The sequence below is a fragment of the Choloepus didactylus genome, chromosome 5 (assembly GCF_015220235.1).
Source record: "Choloepus didactylus isolate mChoDid1 chromosome 5, mChoDid1.pri, whole genome shotgun sequence".
In the NCBI taxonomy this organism is placed as follows: domain Eukaryota; kingdom Metazoa; phylum Chordata; class Mammalia; order Pilosa; family Megalonychidae; genus Choloepus; species Choloepus didactylus.
In genome coordinates, this window is record NC_051311.1 from 142,776,725 (window position 1) to 142,797,181 (window position 20,457).

At 37.3% G+C, this 20,457-nt stretch overlaps 1 protein-coding gene across 4 annotated transcripts in view; it reads left to right on the top strand.

The window, feature by feature from the left end:
* The window catches only part of AVL9 (AVL9 cell migration associated), a 90,363-nt gene extending 77,227 nt beyond the window's left edge, over nucleotides 1-13,136 (top strand). For 2 of the 4 annotated variants that reach the window (XM_037837026.1, XM_037837027.1), the window contains exons 13-16: nucleotides 2,870-2,987; nucleotides 5,559-5,612; nucleotides 6,536-6,624; nucleotides 8,563-13,134. In XM_037837026.1, coding sequence (XP_037692954.1) covers nucleotides 2,870-2,987; nucleotides 5,559-5,612; nucleotides 6,536-6,624; nucleotides 8,563-8,678 — 377 coding nt within the window. In that variant the 3' untranslated portion in view covers nucleotides 8,679-13,134. Of the gene's footprint in view, nucleotides 1-2,869; nucleotides 2,988-5,558; nucleotides 5,613-6,535; nucleotides 6,625-8,562 lie in introns of all 4 variants that reach the window. The other 2 variants (XM_037837028.1, XM_037837025.1) reach the window with 2 other exon arrangements.
* The last annotated feature ends 7,321 nt before the right edge of the window (nucleotides 13,137-20,457 follow it).

Genomic DNA, 20,457 nt, shown 5'->3' on the forward strand with positions numbered 1-20,457 from the left:
TCCTCTAGCTGGAGCAGATAAGACACCAAAATTAAATCCTAACCCAGAATCTTTCAGTAATCTAGAAAAAAACCCTCAGTCTCCGACAGTCATGTAGCTTCATGGGTATTTAATTTGCTTTTTTTTTTTTTTTTTTTTTAATTCAGTTTTATTGAAATATATTCACAAACTATACAGTCATCCATGGTATACAATCAACTGTTCACAGTATGATCATATAGTTATGCGTTCATCACCACAATCTATTTCTGAACATTTTCCTTACATCAGAAAGAATCAGAATAAGAATAAAAAATAAAAGTGAAAAGAGAATACCCAAACCATCCCCCCATCCCACCCTATTTGTCATTTAGTTTTTACTCCCATTTTTCTACTGATTTTTTTTCAATTTTTTAACTTCGTTTATCAAAAAATTAAAAACAAACAGGCAAACAACAACCAAAAAAACCCCACAACATTTCAAACAAAGCAATGGATTAAGGAAAACAAATAACCTAAAATAACTACTTTGCTTCCAATATGTTCCTACCATACCCCAAGAAAATTAATAAACCATGTCCAAACAGAGGAGTAAGAAAAACAAATAATCTAAAATAACTACATTGCTTCCAACATGTTCCTACCATACCCCAAGAAAATTAACAACCCCTAAGAAAACAAAGGAATAAGAGAAAAAAAAAACCTAAAATAACTCTATTGCTTCCAACATGATCTTACTGTATCCAAGAAAGTTTACAAACCATAATCATTCCTGAGCATTCCCATAACCTTGAGATTACCCTCCATAGTTTATCTGTTATTAGATTATCATTCCCCCTCCACTAATTGGTATCTCTAGGTCCCCTACATTCTACAGTATAAAGCATTGTACATTTTTCACAGAATTCACATTAGTGGTAACATACAATATCTCTCTTTTTGTGCCTGGCTTATTTTGCTCAGCATTATGTCTTTTTTTTTTTTTTTTTTTAATCTTCATTTTATTGAGATATATTCATATACCACGCAGTCATACAAAACAAATCGTACTTTCGATTGTTCCCAGTACCATTACATAGTTGTATATTCATCACCCAAATCAATCCCTGACACCTTCATTAGCACACACACAAGAATAACAAGAATAATAATTAGAGTGAAAAAGAGCAATTGAAGTAAAAAAGGACACTGGGTACCTTTGTCTGTTTGTTTCCTTCCCATGTTTTTCTACTCATCCATCCATAAACTAGACAAAGTGGAGTGTGGTCCTTATGGCTTTCCCAATCCCCTTGTCACCCCTCATAAGCTACATTTTTATACAACTGTCTTCGAGATTCATGGGTTCTGGGTTGTAGTTTGATAGTTTCAGGTATCCACCACCAGCTACCCCAATTCTTTAGAACCTAAAAAGGGTTGTCTAAAGTGTGCATAAGAGTGCCCACCAGAGTGACCTCTCGGCTCCTTTTGGAATCTCTGCCACTGAAGCTTATTTCATTTCCTTTCACATCCCCCTTTTGGTCAAGAAGATGTTCTCCGTCCCACAATGCCAGGTGTACATTCCTCCCCGGGAGTCATATTCCACGTTGCCAGGGAGATTCACTCCCCTGGGTGTCTGATCCCACGTAGGGGGGAGGGCAGTGATTTCACCTTTCAAGTTGGCTTAGCTAGAGAGACAGGGCCACATCTGAGCAACATTAATTTGCTTTTTTAAATTATTTTCCCAGGTAGCTGTGAGCAGTGGATAATATTAATAGTTACATTTTTGAACTTTTAATGTGTGCAGGATGCAATTCTCAGCACTGTCTTATCTCATAACTCATTTCATCCTCCCAGCAATCCTCCCCAACAATCCCCAACCTGGGATGTTATTTTAAAACATGAAAAAACAAGTTAACGTTGATATGTGGTCAAACCTAGTTTCCATATCAGAGGTAGATACTATGTCATTCCAATTTTTACAGAGCCTGCTCATCCATCTGGTAAGAGCGAGATGGGTTTTAAGCCCATGGAATCTGGTTCAGGTCCACACTCTTAATCAAAAGAGGATATTCAGCCCAATGAATTGCTTGAGAAAATACGTTCTTAAAAGAACTTCTTTTTGCTGCTTTTGAGAACTATGTATCTCCTTCTCTTCCTTTCCTAGCAGCAAAAGGTATTTGTACTTCACCATCCAAAGAAAGCAACATTTAATTAGTATATGAAACAATAGCCATTTAAATCAGTTCTCCAAACTTCTGTTTTTCCATATGGAAAAAAAAAAAAAAAAAAAACAACCACTGCATTGAGGCTTTCTTATGGTATTAATAAAGGTGAAAAGCTTTAAACATTAAATATGGAAATCCCCATTGTTACTTTAAGTATTCTGACAGTAAGATGCATTGAAACTAAAGAATGCAACACCAAAAAGGAGACAAAGTCTAAAGATGAGAAAATGAGGCTAAAAGAACCAATTCATATATTCATTCTTAGTCTTTTCCTAGAAAAAAATATTTGTGAAAAGATGAAAAGATACGCTAATTGCCTACCCCATATGTATACATTAGTGTGTTTATTCACTGTCAAGCCTGCAATTTTTGTGTGAAAAATGATGCCATCCTCGTAATCTTGGTAAGAAGAACATCAAAATTTTTTGCAATTGTCATGAACCCTGGAAAATATCTGGCTCAACCTTCTTATTTTCCAGTTAGGAAAATGAAGTTCTGAGTGATTAAGTGACTTGCCAGTGGCCACATAACTTCTTAACAAGTTTCCTGACATCTGGTAGGCAATCTTCCAAAAAGAACAGGGGGACTAGGGGATAAAGCCATTTCTTTACCCTTTTTGGTTGTTAATCTTCACGTCCCTGAGTGGCTTCAGTCCAGCTCACTTCTTTCAAATATTTACTTTGCAGATAATGAAAAGATATTATCGGACTATGGGACAACCTTTGTTACAGCATGGAAGAATACACACAACTACAGGGTGTGGAACAGCAACAAGCATCCGGCACTTGCAGAAATAAATCCTAGGTAAGCACATCCTCTTATTGGTAGATAGTCAACCGAACGTTTTATCTACTAAGTGTGCCCCAATATAAAGAAAATCATAAGTTTGATATTATGTATATCTTAAAGAATCTCCTTAAATATGTTATAAAATGGCTCCCAAGTTCAGAGAAGCAGCTTGAAAACTGCTTCCCTATTCATACTTCTTATACAAAAGTGCAAGGCATTATTGGAAGTGCTAATGTTTCTCTTAGCTCTGATAAAATTCAGGTGGAGAGTTTAACAGAAGTGTCTGGCACATAATGATGTTCAGTACATGATGGTCCTTCTCTTCCTCTTCGTATAACTGTATTTTAAGAGAAAGGCCAAATAAAATGGAGACTTGGGGGAAAATTCCATTAATGTAAAACCTGGGAGGTTATTTTAAAACTTGAAAAGCCAAGTTAATGTTGATATGTGGCCAAACCTAGTTTCCATATCAGATTCTGAAATTCAGCAAAATTGAATACCTACCACAATTTTGAATGTTGACTAGGACTTTATCCCATGTAGACACACAATATATTTAAACATGCTCTGGATTAGGACCATTATGGAAATAGTAAATATGTGTGTGTGAATGAGAAAGCAGACTCTAAAGGAGGGCAGTTGATAAAATGCATACATTGATAATTTATTTTCTAAATTAAAAAATTAAAATGTTGGTTTTTTTTTTTTATAAACATACACTGAATATTTGTATTTTAAGCTTTTACTTCTTGGTGAAAAAAGGATGAAAGTCAACTTTGTACTGACTTCATATTATTTTTGAAGGTAGGGCTAACTTAGGTAGATTGCAGGTTGATGTAAGTGGTACTAAAAAGGATAGCTCCTCCTCACACCACACAAAAAATTCCAGATATTTAAGCCACAGTAGTTCGGGAAAGCATCTGCATGGATAAGGTGGTACAGCAGGTTTTGGAAATCATGTCTTGCTAAGCTTTGTATCAAGAAAAATGAATGGGTTCAATATCACTTTTGGTGAATTTAATCATCATACTGGATTATAGTAGAAACGTATATTGCCATTTCAGTGTAGTAAAAACATGGAGAATTAAAGGGCAATCACAGTTTAATAGTATTAAATGAAAGGGCTAAGAGTTCAAAGTATTCTCTTTCACTGACTACAAGGTCTGTATTCTAACGTGATGAAGGGAAACAGGTGCGAGCTTGCTTGCCTCATGGTATCGCAGCAGTGGTGCTCTGAGGGCAGGCATATGACTGTCAGCAGAGCAGCACAACCACAGCTGCCGGCCGCCTCTCCTGTGTCACCACTGACAGGCTCTGTCGCATCTCTACCTAGTCACTATATCTGGATTTTAATACAGGTCCACAGAAGGCTTTGCTGGAATGAGTTTTAAAGGATTGTAAAGTAGTATTTGGTAAAAATGTGTATGTAAATAAATTAAGGTTATTTAGGTTGAAGAAAAGGCTGAAAAGAGGCTATTAACTGAAATATAGAGAAGTTATGCAGATGGCATAGTCAGCAGATTGTCAACATTTTTACCAAGTTAAAAACAAGAAATGATAGTCTTTAGTTGTTATCAGGGAGGATAATTTAGAACTATTCCAAACTAAATGTACGATTTGAGAGCTATAGGAGCCTTTATTCAACTGCTAAAAATTAGAGAAGGCAGTCATCTAACTTCCCTTAACAAGCAGCAGGCATATTTGATCCTTTAAATACAGTCTTTCCAAGAGCACAGAGAATGATTAAGTGACCTCTCAATCCTTTCAACCTTGTGATTTAGGAATCCAGAAAAAGGGAGAGGTTGTTATACATTCTTAGTTTGGCCCATAAAGAGCCATTTGTAGACATTTGAAAACCCATAAATAGCATTTTCATGACTTTGCAAGCAGCTATAGATTTCACTGAGGTCATTTTCTTTGATGGACATTAATGGAGAGACCCCAGTATGATAAAAATTTGGATGGTTAATGACTTCTCTTTTATAGTGCATCTTTTTCAAGTTGTCTAAATTTTTATATATACTGTTTTTTCCTTGTATAATGGAAATGGAGAGGTAAAATGAGTGTGCTTTCTTACAAAAAATGAAAATACTGCTATTTTAAGACCTGCATTTTGAGTTGCCTTTCTGGTAGAAAATGTGGATTTTGCTGATCCATTCACAGATCTTCCCATGACCAACAGCATGTATTTATAAAATGGCCAGGACCAGACACAATCTATGGCCATACCCTAGATCAGTGGCTTTATCCCTGGATATCCTTAGGAGCTTTTAAAAAATGCTGAAGCCTGGGCCCTACCCCAGACCAATTAAGTCAGAACTTGAGGGTAGCACTCATTCTGCCCCCTGAAAATTCACCCTATCATACGAGTGAGGAAACTAAAGCTCAGCAAGATTAAGTAATCTCTTGTGGGTCTCATAACTGTAAGTAGAGAGCAGTGATCAAAGCCCAGCTGTCAAGTTCAGAACATTGACACACAGCTGTGTCACTCCTAAGAGGTTTACTGATATTCCCTTGTGATAACTCTTTTTTTGCAGTTTTTTTTGGTTAAATATTCATAGTCTAAATTCATACTTTATTTTACAGTCATCCATTTCAAGGCCAATATTCAGTGTCAGACATGAAGTTAAGATTTTCACAGTGAGTATTTAGAGAAAACATTGGGGAAACTTTTATGTATGAATTTATGCCATGTGTTTAATTGCTATTTGGGAATTGTTTTTCTCTACTTGATAGACTTGTGCCTCAAATAGTAATCAAATATTTGCATAGCATTTTTAGCTCAGCAGTGTGTATGTTTAAAAGTGAAAATACTTCTGTTCCATAGAGAATGGTATGAACCAATAACAGGATTTGCCATGTTTGTTCTGACAAAATGCCTTTGGTAGGTCATCACTGTCAGGGAGAACTAACCGTGCATCCTTATGTCCTTAACACTTTTTCATCCATCTGTATATTCCTTTAATATTTTTGAAAACTCACATGCTTAAAAGATTGGCAATTTATTCATAACAAATTATGACTAATTTAGCATCTTTCCTCAATAATTCTAACTTGGGATGATTATAAAGTGATTTGTATATGTGAGGAGAGAGACAGAGATTTTTAAATTGTATGTAATGCTTAATTTTTTTACTCAGCTCTGTTCAAAATGGTGAACATGGCAAAAAGTTTTGGTAATGGATGATAGTGAGGGAGCACAGCACTTGAATGTAATAAATGCAGTTAAAAGGGGAAATTTTAAGTTGTATATATGTTACAAGAATAAAAATTTAAAAAACAGGACTTGACAACACAACCAGTGAATCCCAATGTAAACCATGGATATTATTAGTAGTAAAAATATAATAATACTGTTTCATCAGTTGTAACACAGGTACTACACTAATGCAAAGTGTTAATAATAGGGAAAACAGGGAATAGGAATGGGGGGATAAAATATAGGAACCCTATATTTTCTGCATGATTTTTTTGTAAACATACAACAACTCATGTATAATAAATTTTTTAAAAATACATATGCAAAAAAAAATGTGTACCTAACACTTAATTTCTTAACTCAGTTCTGTACAGAATAGTGAACGTGGCAAAAAAATTGGAAACGTCATGGTCACAACCAGCCGCAATGTTGTACAAACGGGAAAAGCTGTTGGTAAGGCATGTCTTTAGCCAGGAACAGATTGGAATCATAACATTTCTATTCTCTATCCTCAATATGTGATTGATAAAAACATACAGAGGTCTGTATGTCACATAATAAATTAATAAAAATACGAAGGTTTTTTAAATTTTTGCTTTCCTTAATCATTATACTATAAAACTCTTTTGGCACCATAGAACATCAGAGTTCACATTTTGCCACATCTGATGGATTCAGTGTCGTATTACCAGGACTTAAACATCACTAAAAGTTTTCTCCCATTCCTTGAGCCCTCAACCATTCTTTGTAAATGGCAGCGACCTATAATAAAGTGGGCATTGGGAGAAAATATACAGTTACTAACATTGGGAATGAAACAGGAGACATCACTATAGATCTTTCAGAAATTAAAACAACAACAAAGGAATATTGTGAACAACTTTATGTCAACAAATTTGAAAACTTAAGTGAAATATGCAAATTCCTTGGACGATTCAAATTGTCAGAACTGGTACAATAAGATGGAAAATCTGAATAGTGGCCCTATATCTATTAAAAATTGAATTCAGAATTAAAATCCTTGCCACAAAAAAATCTCCATGCCCAGTTCGCTTCATTTAAGAATTCCATCAAATAATTCAAGGAAGAAATTGTACTAATTTCATACAGACTATTTCAGAAGGTAGTAGATGAGGTAATACTCCCCATCTCGTTAAGTAAGGGCAGTAATACCCTAATACCGAAGCCAGACAAACGGTTAAATTCTATGTCTACCCCTCTGTGCCTAGCTTTTTTCATTTAAAATATTTTGAAGATTTTTCCCTATTAATTCATGAAAATTCCTCATTATTTTTTTAAACTTTTTGAAATCACTTCAAACTTAGAGATACATTCTCATTGCAATAGGAGAGGGAACCCCCAATTATCTCAGATTCACCAGTTGTTAACATTTTGCCCTATTTGCTTTATCATACCAATAAGTAAAAATAAGGATCCATCTCCTTTTTTAGTTCCTGAGAGAATTTGTCTAACCTTTACTAAATAAACCAAATTCAGAAGCCCCAGAACTAGATAATCTCTAGGCAGAGGCCCCCTTAGCACTAACAGTCTATGTACCTAGAGATTAACAGAGTGAACGAACTCTACAGACTCATTTTAAAAGACAAACACAGAACACATAGCCCTACCACTAGGTTTGTGTTTTTGTTTTTTGTTTTTTTTTTGCCCAAGGGAATGGAATTTGGTGTCTAAGCATTTGTTTCCATGCAGTATTAAGCATTTAACTTACTTTTACTCTTTATTTTTTAATGGAAAAATCCCACTTCATTACAGGTACATCATATCAAATGTTACTGAATTTTTAGTGATGCTGTGGCTGATCATTAAATTTTGAAGCCAGTTAACCACAGTCCTTTCCCCACTTGAGCATCAGTTTTTGAGATAACGTTCTTTGAAGCAGTATAGACCTGTGGCAGACAGATCTCTATGTATCTGTGTTTCATGCAACATAATTTCAGATGACAATAGCAAATTTCCCTAAAGCTGCCTAACTGCCCTTCCCTGTATGGGTAGTTAGCAGTTACCAACTTTGTCTTTAGGGCAAAAAGAGCACATAGGACTTTTTTAAAGCGTTCCAGGTTAATTCTTATGCACAGCCAGTGTTGAGAAGCATTGACCTGGTACTGTGGGTATTAAGGAAATAGTTTGATGAATACCTTCAAAATGCTTAGGAAAACAGGCTCTTAGAACAAGAAATGATCCAGTTTCCTATGAGACATGCTCATGGAAAGGGATTATGTTGAAACTAGAAATTTAAATGATATTTAAATAACAGTTAATGTACTGGTGTGTTCTGGTGAATTAACGTTTCTTAATTAGCGTTTGTCTTTCATTGTTTCTTAACAAAAGTAAGGCATTTTTCCTTTTGTTTTTCCCCTCCTTTCAATCCAGGCCAGTCAGTTGGAGGAGCTTTTTCCACTGCAAAGACAGCCATGTCTTCCTGGCTTTCTACTTTCACCAGTTCCACCCCGCAAAGTCTAACTGAGTTACCAGATGGAAAGCCCTGAGCAAGGCGACCAAAGGCTATTGTTGCTTTCTTAGGTTTAAGTGTTCCTTGTCCGTTTGCTGCTCCCAAACTGTTCCTCTTCATCGGCCACAGGTCCACAACAGGGGACTGATACGTCAAACTGTTTACATGAAAGATTACACTCTGTCTAAATGAATGTCAAGGGTACTGAAAAGATGAAATCACGACCATTGCAGGGATGGCTTTCCAGGTTGGGGTTTAAATCAACTGCTTATATTTCAGTCTGAGCCTGATTAAAACACATAAGGAAATGAACTTTCTAATGAATTTTAATTCTGATTTTGTACATTTGTCTACTTTAGAAAAGTTATTTCTGTAAATTTTGTTCTCTTTTGCTGTTTGAATATCCAGATGGTCACTGTAATTTATATGTGCTAGAATTAAGTTATATTACTCACGATTTCTCTAAAGTTGGCCCTAAGATGTGCTTATACCAGTTAAGGGAGCATTCAGTCCAGTCCTTTATTATTTGGCTGAGCTGTATGATGATTATTTGTTTTCTTTCCACAAAACACATTTATCAATTAATTTCCTCCCGGAAACATGGAAGTCAGAGAGTCCTAAGGATGGTGTGTTTTGTTTTATGTTTTTAACCAAATCCTTAAAAACTTGTTATGAATCATCAAGGAGTGTCACTGTTCTTGCTTCCTCTTCCCAATTGTGCAAGTAGATGTGCAGAGAAATAGCATAGTGATGGTTATACTGGTGTTTGAACAGTTTAACATGAATGTCTATATAGGGCAGTATATATGTTTGTTTTATCAACTCTAGTCATGTTGGAATCTTTTTCAAGTATTTTTTAATCCAAAGTTTGTGCCTTCTAATTTCTTCTTTTGAAACAGTTTTCCATTAGGTGTTTACAGACCTATAGGTTTTCTGTTATTCTTCCTAAAGATTTCCAAGGAGCTTGGCCTTCCTACTTCCCTGACTGAAAATCCTCTATAATCAATATCTACCCCCTTCTGAAAGTATTTTACAAAAGATATAAAATAGAAGTCCCCATCTTAGCTCAGATTAAGAAAAGCAAGAGGTGAGAGAAGAAAACTGCAGCCATCACATCTGTCATCTGTTTCACAGAGGACATCTTCTTTCATCTTAGACACATGCATGTGTGTGCTAACTACTGATGATTTTTACACAAGTGAACCTCATTTGCTTGCCATACCCGCTCCCATTTGCTTTTTAAGGGGATTTTGAATGGGTGTTCTCAGGGAATACTGGGGTTGGGGACAGACTGCCTGTTCAGTAACAAAGCATACTTGGAAAATGCATTGCAAGTATAATCTATATATGATATAAAGAGTATTATGAAAATAAGGGACCTATTTAAGAAAGACAGAAATTATATGTAATTTGGCCCTTATGAAATATTTCCATAAGAAGCAAATCCTCATAGGGTGTGTGAAATGGACATAATCTAAATATCCCTAAATTTTCCAATTTGTTTTGTAACACAAGTCCAGCAAGTCTAAAAGCGTACTTTCATTTGTGCATAAAAACTCAAGAATTCAGTGATGATAAAGGGCTTAACATGAGAGCTCCATTAACTCCACTTCTACTAGAAAAGTTAACCTTCTCAGGAAATATTATTTGAAGAGAAGTAATGCCAAACAAAACCGTGAAAGGTACTTTAATTGGTGTTGCGCTGAAACTATAAAGAATTCATTGTAACATGTTTCATAAGGCCAGGACATTAGTTGAAGTGTGATATTATATTAGTGTGCAATTGTTGCTTTCAGTGGGCAGAAGTTTACAGTGCTAAGAGCACTGTGAGGGGTCAGCCAGCAAGCTACTGGTTTGTCGTTTGGTTTGTATGGTTTGTATAATTGGGGTAAAACTCCATTTTGCACTATTCAAAAGCAGTCCAACCCATACTTTGGAATCCCACTAAGATAAAAATCTTTACAGGAAATTTAACTTTGCTTTAGTGCCCCATTTGAATATGTACCTTAATTGAGTTTTCTGTTAATGTTTCTAGTTTAGAGTTCACCTCTTTAAGTGGTCGTTTAACTGGCTTCCTACATAAAATGACTATGTCAGAAATAGAATTTTCATCATAGGAATGGTCAAAAGACATATCTATATTTCCTTCAGGTTCTGGGAGGTGTTGTAGTTTTCAGAGTGTGTGTGTTATTTTATTGTTGGCGGGAGCACCAGGGCAGCCAGCATGATTGAAGGCAGGAAGCCTGGCCCCTTGTCTTACAAACCTACATACTTCAAGCTTGGATTCCAGGCACTGGCTTTGTGAGCAATAAGAGCTGCCAACGGTCCGTCTTCTGACCATATCAGTGGTAGAGGTGTGTATTCTGGTGGCCATGCTTGCTCCAGTGCTTCCTAAAGCATTGGGTCTAAGGACTAAGTATTTGTAGATAGGCCTGAGGACGTTGGGTCAGCCAGCCTCTCAGGGTGTGCCAGGCACACAGACTGTGTCTGAGGCTTGATGGTGGTCTCATTGCTATCCAGGTGACTTAAAAGTAGTGTTTGGAAAAAGTCCCTGGTATACTTGAATTCCTACCAGGCACTATAATGACAATGACACAGGGAAAGAAGAGAGAGTGAAGCTATCAGGTGTTGTGGGCTAGGTGAATAGAAAAAGTTGTGTGACTCATTAAGGCTTGGAGTTATTTTGCAGGTGTATTTGGCTCACATAACCAGTATGAATAATCTGTCCCCATATCCATTAGTGATTTCACTAGCCCCAAAGCTCTAAAATAATTCTCATCTCCTTTTTGCTTTAAGAAACAAAGTAGCAATATACTTTGGCAGCAAACCAGAGTATATAGCATGACTTCCTCAACCTTATCTTGCTTTCCAATTTCTTTATCAAACATTCAATTTGTTTAGAATAATTGACTTCGGAAAGTCAAGATGAAAACAAATTAGGAAGGAAGAGGAGAAATGAGAAGTTGTTTCGAGACTGAGGAACAAGGTACTTAAACTCTGAAGGAAAATATTTTGAGAGCAGTATTTAATATGCTAAAGGTTATAAGAATTCTTTTAGAAAGAAATTAGAATTTTAATATGCTAGTTACATGTTTTTAAATGAAGCTACATTGTCTCTCTGGCAGGCAGGTTTTGTTTTTTTATATTTTGTGGAGAAAAATTGGGTATCAGGTATAGCCAGTGGTATGTTTCCCTCCAGTGCTGGTGATGTGGTTGGGAGCCCTCTGCTCTGTAAAGGGCTGATGGATATACTCACCCTTAGCTGCATGAACTTACCTGCTTGAGCAGTTTTGGAAAGTAGCCCATTAGGACGGTAGCTGCTGAATATTGCCTGCTGTTTTATTGGGGAGTTAGTTGGGACTATGAAATGGTCAACATCTGCATGCTCTGGATCCTTTCATGCTTTTTCCACCCAGATCCTTGGTAGCTTTTAAACGTGATAGAGATCACAGCCTTGATTTCTAGGGGGTGATTGTCATTCCACATAGCATAATATGCCACTAGGAGTTTTCTCATTCTAAGTCTTTGGCCTTCATAGCATTGGAACTGTTCCTTCATAGTTCCAACATTCCATAAATATTTGTCAAGGACAAAGAAAAGGAATGAGGATCTTTATTCTTTTCATATAAATAACTTTCTACACATGACTTCCTGCTTTCATTGTGAAGAAGAAATTAGCTCCCTTGTATGGTAACTCCAGAATTAAAGATTGTGTGCATATAAGGGATCGGATATATTTTGTAAAACTCTAATGCATTTTTATTTCTGTGTTGTTCTAATGTTTACCTTTTTACTAATATTAATTAAACATAGAGAAACTATATATTTAAGTCATGTAAATGGGACACAATTTAGGGTTTTTTTCCAATCTTATTTTTCTTCAGCTTCTTACACACACTGTATGCTGCTCAAATTTTTTTTTGTGTGCAATAGAAGCATTTGAACATTTCAGTCAGGTACTGAGCCAGAAAGGGTAATTGAAGTTTTCAGAAAGCTTCTGTGCTTAGAAAATATTTTGTTGTTTCCTTAAAATATTAATAATTTATAGCCGGAAAAATAGGATCAAGACTTGTGTTTCAGGCTCCTTGGTCATTGGTTGCTGAATTTAGGAAGCATCTGATTAAAGAGTTGCTGAAGGCACTTAGTGGTTATAAAAATAGTTTAAATATTTGAGATTACAAGCTTTCCACAAACCCTTTCTAACGAAGTTTAGCTTAGAAAACTTAGAATGTTTTCTAAGGAAGTTTGTCTGTGGCACGTTTTGATCAGAAAGTTAGTTCCTCTTTGCTTTAGTAGTTTTATAATTTGTGCTAGTTTTGTTGTCATTTTTTTAAAATGTTAAATAATAAATCACGTCTAATCATACTGAATTGTAAAACTTTACTGTATCTTTATTTTATGGAAAAATGAGAATAAAATTATCCTGTTTGTCATGCATACTGTTGTACGTGACTTGTTTTTCTAGACGTGCCTTGCATGTTGACATTGTGGTTTCTGGCCTGCTTCACAGTTGAACAGGGATGCTAGTTTCATTTATTAAGAAATCAGCACACAGAATGAAATAAGATAATCACTGCATGTTTAATCTCTCATTTTGATATTGCCCACAGCAGAGAGCCTCAGCTTTTAAGGTGGTGACCTCCACAGGAAGAAGCCCCTCAGCCTCTGGTCTGCTAAGTGCACAGTGCCGCACACAAAGTACAAACACGCAGAGGTTGGTCATGTGGTAGTATCTCATCCCATGCTTCATCAACGGAAACCCAGGGGATGGGACATGGTCCTGAGCAGCCCATTTTTCTACCTAGACTGGTAAGCTTCAAAATAGGCTTGACGTTTCCACTGAGAGCTCCTAGAATATCTACCTATAGACTTCCACGTACTATGGTTCCATTACAGCTGTCACTTTTCTTGTACTCCTACAAAGCTGTGGCTTTGTAATACGCTTCACAGAAGGTGCAGACAAACCTTTTTGCCTGCTGGGAATGTGTGTTTACATGAGTGATAGTGCAGGGTTAAGGTTAAATTAGTGTTCTTTGGCATATGGACCATTAGCACCCAGAGCTGACAAGATGACTTGAGAAGAGTAGAGCTTCCCAACATCTTCTTCCTTTTCCTGATGACCTGTTCAGACTGGCTTGAGGCTCTGTTGGGGTGATGCAATGGTTCCCTGTTGTCTCTCAAGTAAGAACTCCCTGCTCTTCATTTGTTAAGATGAGAGTTGCAAAAATTAAATCTGGTAACATCTGAAAGAAGTGTGAATATGAAACTTGTTCTTTTCAAGGCTTCTCTGCCAGGGTAATCTACACAGGGTTGGGAGACCACAGTGCAGCAGGGCTGATCTCTCCAACTTCACAATCACCAAATCCCCAACTGAACTTAAAACCATATTACTGACAGCCCCTTTAGTTTAGACTGCTAAGGGCTAGTCACCAGGCTCACATAGACACACATTGATCATGGTTTGATCATGATTTTTTTGATCATGGATTCAGGAGCCAGGGAATATTCTGGGGCAGAAGATCAGAATGGTTATGTTTTTTGCTCTTGAGCCCATGAACACCTGCATTTGGAACCACTGATGTCCCATCATGACACAAAAATTAGGAATCAAATATTTAGAAATGTGAGTTATCCTCCACTGTGCTGGTCTATACTCCTGGAGCACATAGATGGGAACTGGGACCATGGAAAGCTGATGAAAGCTCTGTGGTGAAATGTTGGTCATTGTTGCTATGTAATGAGTACATAGAGCTTCGTTAGGTTTTTCTTTTTTTGTATGTCTGAGCATTTCCATAATGAAAACTTCAAAACAAAAAGCTACTTCCTAGCCATTAAACAACTATGTTGCTGATGAAAAAAAAAATTCCCTGTGGCAACACCACCGTCACTCTTAATTCTACTTATCCCTGCCAGGCAATTCTCTTTTTTTTTTTTAATCATCATTTTATTGAGATATACTCACATACCACGCAGCCATACAAAATAAATCGTACTTTCGATTGTTCACAGCACCACTACATAGCTGTACACTCACCACCCAAATAGGTGCCCGACACCTCCATTAGCACACACACAAAAATAACAAGAATAATAATTAGAGTGAAAAAGAGCACAGGCAATTCTCTTTTAAATACTTGCGGGGAATTGAAAACTGACCTAAGTTTTACGTCAATTTTTCTGCATCAAGTCAGTGTATCTGCTAGTCCTGTTCTGACCTTGTGTGGTTCTTGCCCTTTATTCTCCTTGTACCACAGATTCTATCTTGAATTCTTACTCCCAGAGTTAGCTTTAGAATGAAGGGACTAGAAAAGAGCAGATAGAAAAAAAAAAAAGTGTGCTATTCTATCAATACTATGTTCTCACTGTTCTTTCTTTGTTCTGTACATACATTTCAGTTCCACCTCTCTCTAGCTTCGCTTTCATTATTCCCCTTGTGTTCTGCTTGGACCCTTAACTGGTTTCCCTATCTCCAGGCCCTCCTCCCCCACCACACCAAGATTCATCTCCCTTAAACATCTTGGGTACTTTTAATTGACATTTCCTTTCATGATAACCCTCAATGTCAACTTATAGTCTACAGAATTAAGTCCAGATTCTTAAGTCAGGCACCCAGCATCCACCACAAAATAACTTGTACCCTGTTAGTTTCTCCTGTAGTGGTGCCCTGACCTCCACAAGCCCCCTTGGCCAACTTTGCTATTGCTTTCCTACTCCTTTAACTGTTCTAGATACATTACTGAGAAAACCTTTTAGAGACACTAATCAAAGACCCAGATCAAGTCTCTTCCTCCTTAATGTTTCCCCCAGGCTACTTCAAGTCCTTTCTAAAATACTTCCCAGTCTTGGAGATTTTGGGGTAGTAAAACGTAATTGTAAGAAAGGGGATCAATGGACAGAAAAGAGCCTAAAACACGTACCTTCTTATAGAGCAAACATTCATGCAACCTGATAACCCAGGATGTTGCCAGCATCTAAAAAGCCCTACCCCCTGTGCCTCTCCCAGATGGTAACACAATTCCTCCCCTAGAGGTATTTGGTATTCTGACTTTTGCAATGATCACTTCTTGGTAATTTTATCACCTACCTCCTGTGTGTGTATCCCAAAGATATATAGTTTCTTTTTACCTATTTTTGAACATGTATTAATGGAACCACACCATTTGTGTTCTTTTATGTTTTTTTCCTGCTCAATTTGGGTTTTAGGAGATTATTCGCTTTCATTGCTCTGTAATGCTACCCCATCGTACAACTGTAGGGCAACTTATGTGGTCTGTTGTAGGTGGAAACCGGGTTCTTTCCAGTGTGGCGCTAATATGAACAGCAGGGCTACCCTGACCATTCTGGTGTACGTTTACCAGGGTACTGTGCCCATTTCTATAAGGTATAAATGTGGGCGTGAAACCATCGGGTCATGGGAATATGCACATCTTCAACCGTTTTAGTGGGTGCTGACTTGTTTTCCAAAGCACTTCTACCATTTTATGTTCCCCACCAGAAGGGTATTTGGAGTTCCCATTGCTCCACATTGTCTCCAGCACTTGGTATTGTCAAACTTTTAAATTTTTGCCAAACTGATGGGTATGAAATGGAATCTCTTTTGTGTGTTTCAATATGCATTTTTCTGAATAGTAATAAGGTTGAATACTTTTTCACTTATTTATTGGCCATTTGGATTTCCACTTTTGCTAAATGCCCATTCAAGCCTTTTATCCATATTTCTATGAGGTTGCTTGTCTATTTCTTATTTTTTTGTCTGTTTGTCAATTATGTATGTTGAAAATATCTCATTCTGTGACTTGTCTTCATCTTTATGGTGTCTTTGATGAATAGAGTTATTAATGTAGTCAAATTTGTTAGTCTTTCCCCTTATGATTAGTATTTTATGTCTTATTTAAGAAATGATTCTCTACTTAAAGTATGAAGATTTTCTCTATAATCTTCTAGAAGTTTTTTAGTTTTTGCCTTTCACATTTAGGTCTTTATTCACCTGGAAATGTTTTTTTTGTTTGTTTGTTTGTTGTTTTCGGAGCAGAGTGAAATGGGAGTCTAATTGCATTTTTTTGCCCCATATGGATGAAAGTTTTACCACTTCTTATTCTGCTAAATAAGAACTCTTTAAGCTACCTTCTCTTATTGCTATCACTTCATACAAAGGCATTTTAATACCAAAACATGGGAAGATCATAGGTTCAGAATAAAGAAGAGTCCTTTAAGTTAAATACATATGATTGAGTTGTACTTATTTAATTTGTTCACATTCTTCTCATTTTATTCCAGGTCTAAGCAAACCTGGTGTTGCCTCAGTATCAGTTCATGGAGATGAATGAAGAACCTTATTTTTGTGCTCTAATTCCCCAACTCCAACAATCACATAAATTTCCAGGTTTCTTCAGAACTGTGCTTGGCAGCCACACACCCAAAGGACCTTTAATCCTGCACCAATGACTCACTTTTGTAGACACACTGGCCTCCAGAGACTCAAGGTTTGCGCGTCTTTGGCTGCTTGTTCTGGAAAATCACTCTGAAAACTAACCAAGCCCTTCGCACTGTGTTTTAAACCCTACCTTCTCTCCCATGAGTATTTGAGTGCCTGCACTGTAACACCTATACTGTGTGAGACCCACACAGTGCCTGGCCCTTTTAAAGCTTGCAGTTCAGCAGGCAGAGAGGGCAGGGTAAAGAGGGTAGAGGGTGCTGAGTTGAGGGTAAATCAGGGAGGTGTGCTAGCATATCATGGGTGGTTGACTGCTTTTGGTAAGAAACAAGTACATGTTTCTTCTTGTGTGCAAACCTTAGCTGAGACCTGAAGGCCAGGTGAGGTTAGTGGGTGAGATGGGGGTGGTGGGAGAGGTTGTAAGATAGGAAGGGCTCCTGGGGATGGGAATAGCATAGGCAAAAACTTGGAAGCAAGCTTCCAGTGTGTCTGACACCTAGATAGCAAGGAGGAATGAACAAGAGATGAGGCCAGAGAGTAAGATCTGGTCAGAGTGGGAACAGCCCTGTCAGCCTGTTGAAGGAGTGTGGACTTGATCTAAAAGGCAGTGGGAAAAGGAAGGAAGGGTTTCCTGTGGGCAAGTGTCAGGTTCAGTGCTGCATTTTAGAAAGTTCATTCAGGAGAGCATCACTGCATTCACTTTGCCCTTTGTTTTAGATTTAGTGATGTTTCTCCACTGACGTTCTCTGATGCCCTCAACCACCTTTGGCCTTCATCCTTGGACCAGTTTGACAGCTCTCCAGCAATTTTAGGTCACATTTGCCCCAAACACAGTTCAGCCTTTAGAACCCAAGAACAAAACTTCTATGAGCTGGCCCTCAGTCAAAATCCAGTTACTGTGAGAAAATGTGTTTTCCTTTGATTTTGCCGAAGGGTAGATTAGCATGAGCTGTTCATAAAAAGGGGCTGCAGAGTGATGTGGATGGTGTATGAAAGTCAGCACCGAGGACAGTAGTATCTGTTAAAGTCACCCTCAGGCAAAATAGAGTCCGGAGAGACACATGCCACCAATGCTGTACTGATATATTTAAACTTCGATAAAACTCACCCTTCATGTAGTTAGCAAGAATGGAGTGGTTTATATGTTCAAAAAGTCCTTCTACAATTAACATAAGGATTTTCATTTATATTCACTCCAGTGTATGGAATTTCTTTTTTTCAGATAAACCTTACCAGATGGACCGTGTGCTTGCTGTGGGGAGTAATGATTAGGTCAAAGTAGGACCATGGAGTTTTTGCTCTGCTCTGGAAAACAGTCATTCAGCAGCCCTTCCTTGAAACCACTGAGACTGGTTAAACTACACTGTCCTCAGCTACAATAATCCTGAATTGGTTCTTTGTACAAGATCACCCATTTAGAAACCAAAGCCACTGTGCCCTCAATATATCCTTCACTCTCTAAATGCCTTCAAAATGGAAATTCCCAGGTAAAGTTTTAACAGAGGAAGATCAATGAGCATTTTTTTTGTGACCCATTTTATGGTCCAGGCCATCAGGACTGGAATTTTTATGTCATATATTTTACATTCTTTAAACTGTGTTTTCCATTACAGATAGATCCCTCATTTTGAGACCAAAAGTTTAAAACATTTTTATTTTAAGGGCCATTAATTCCATTCCTTTGAGCATCTTGACTTAATAAATCGTGAGTTTGTTCTTTGGGGGCCTTTTCTTCATGAAAATGAAGGATAACTAGTCTCCACCCCTCTAGTTGAAAAGTGTGTTTTTTTCCTTGTAAGTTGTTAAGTTAAACTGTGTGACTCTTCTCCCTTGAAGAACAGACTATGTTTGCAGTGTTTCTAATAAAATTTTTTTGAGAACTAAGAATGGGCTTTCCTTTATGGACAATGTTTATGTGAACTGTGTCTCAGTTCATAAAAGTCTGCTTTTCAGAGCCCAAAGAATAAACCAAAATAGTATAAAAGTACTAGAGAAAGGAAATGGTCCATACAACAGACAGAAAAAGGCGTTCATGTACAACCTGACAGCTAAAAACAGCCCCTCTGCTGCGGCCCCAGCAGGAATAAGTAAGCATTTACTCAGCCACCAAACCACTTCTATATAGAGTTAAGTTGACAAAAGGACACCTGCACAAAAATGTGATATAAAGTAATGAGCAGACTAAAAGAGGTCCAATAAAGTGCCATGGAGTTTTCAGGAAGAAGGCAGTCCTTTCAGCTGAAGCACTCCAAGAAGGCTTCCTGGAGGACGTGCCCTTTGAGCTGCTCCTGGAGTAAAGATGGTAAGATTTTGAATAGAGGCAGTAAAGAAAATAAGAGCAAATTTTGAATCTACCCTGGAGGTGGGCCCCTTTACAGAATGAGTAAAACTCTAGGAAAGGATAAGGAGTGATGATGAAGAACTAAGGAAGAAAACAGCCTCTGGGGCTGCCAAAGCCAGAAGGAACCTGAGAAGTATAGAAGCCAGCTCCTCCTTGTCCCCCTGAGATTACTCTTGGTGAGACCATAAGGATGAAGGAAAAAAAGGCAAAAGAGTGGGAGACACCCTAGGTAGGCAGGACGGAAGAGGAGTCCATTTGCCTGTAAGGGGTCTGGATGTTGAGGGCTTGTTAGATGCTATGGCTGCCTTTCCAGGGTCAAGTATATGAAATACCTTGCATCAAGTAAACTGGAAGGTTTTGGAAAGTGCAGGTAACCTTTATATCAACCTCTCAAACCAAAAGTTTTCAAAAAGAAACACCAATATGTTCCTATGGGGACCAGATGTCTGGTCCCCACTTTCAAGCTGTGACAAATTTCAAGGCTAAGCATAATGTTGATTAAAGCCAACTATTTTACTTGATCTAGGTGGTGGTTAAATAGGTATACACAGAGTTCAAGTTGTACACTAATAAGATGTATCAAAAACTTTTATCTGAAAAAAACCGATGAAAATTCTTAATAACGGAAGGTGGTGATGGTGGCACAACAATTTTTTAACTTTGTAAAAAAAATACAAAAACCCATACAAAGAACAGCATACCCCCTACCCATATAGATACCCAGATCCTCCAACTTTTAACATTTTGCCACATTTGCTGTATCATTCTATCTATCCATCTAGACATCCATTAATCTATTAAACATTTGAAAGTACATTGCCCTTTGCACTCTTAATACTGCCGTGTACTTTTCCTAAGAACAAGGATACTCATTTGAGTAACCACTTTAAGTACAGGTATCAAGTTCAGAAAATTTAATATTGATATAAAACCATCTATATTCCTATTTTTTTCTTATGTCCAAATAACGTCCTTTTGGGCATTTTCTCCTCCATTATTAGATCATTGTATTGAATTTATTTATCTCTTTAGTTGCTCTTT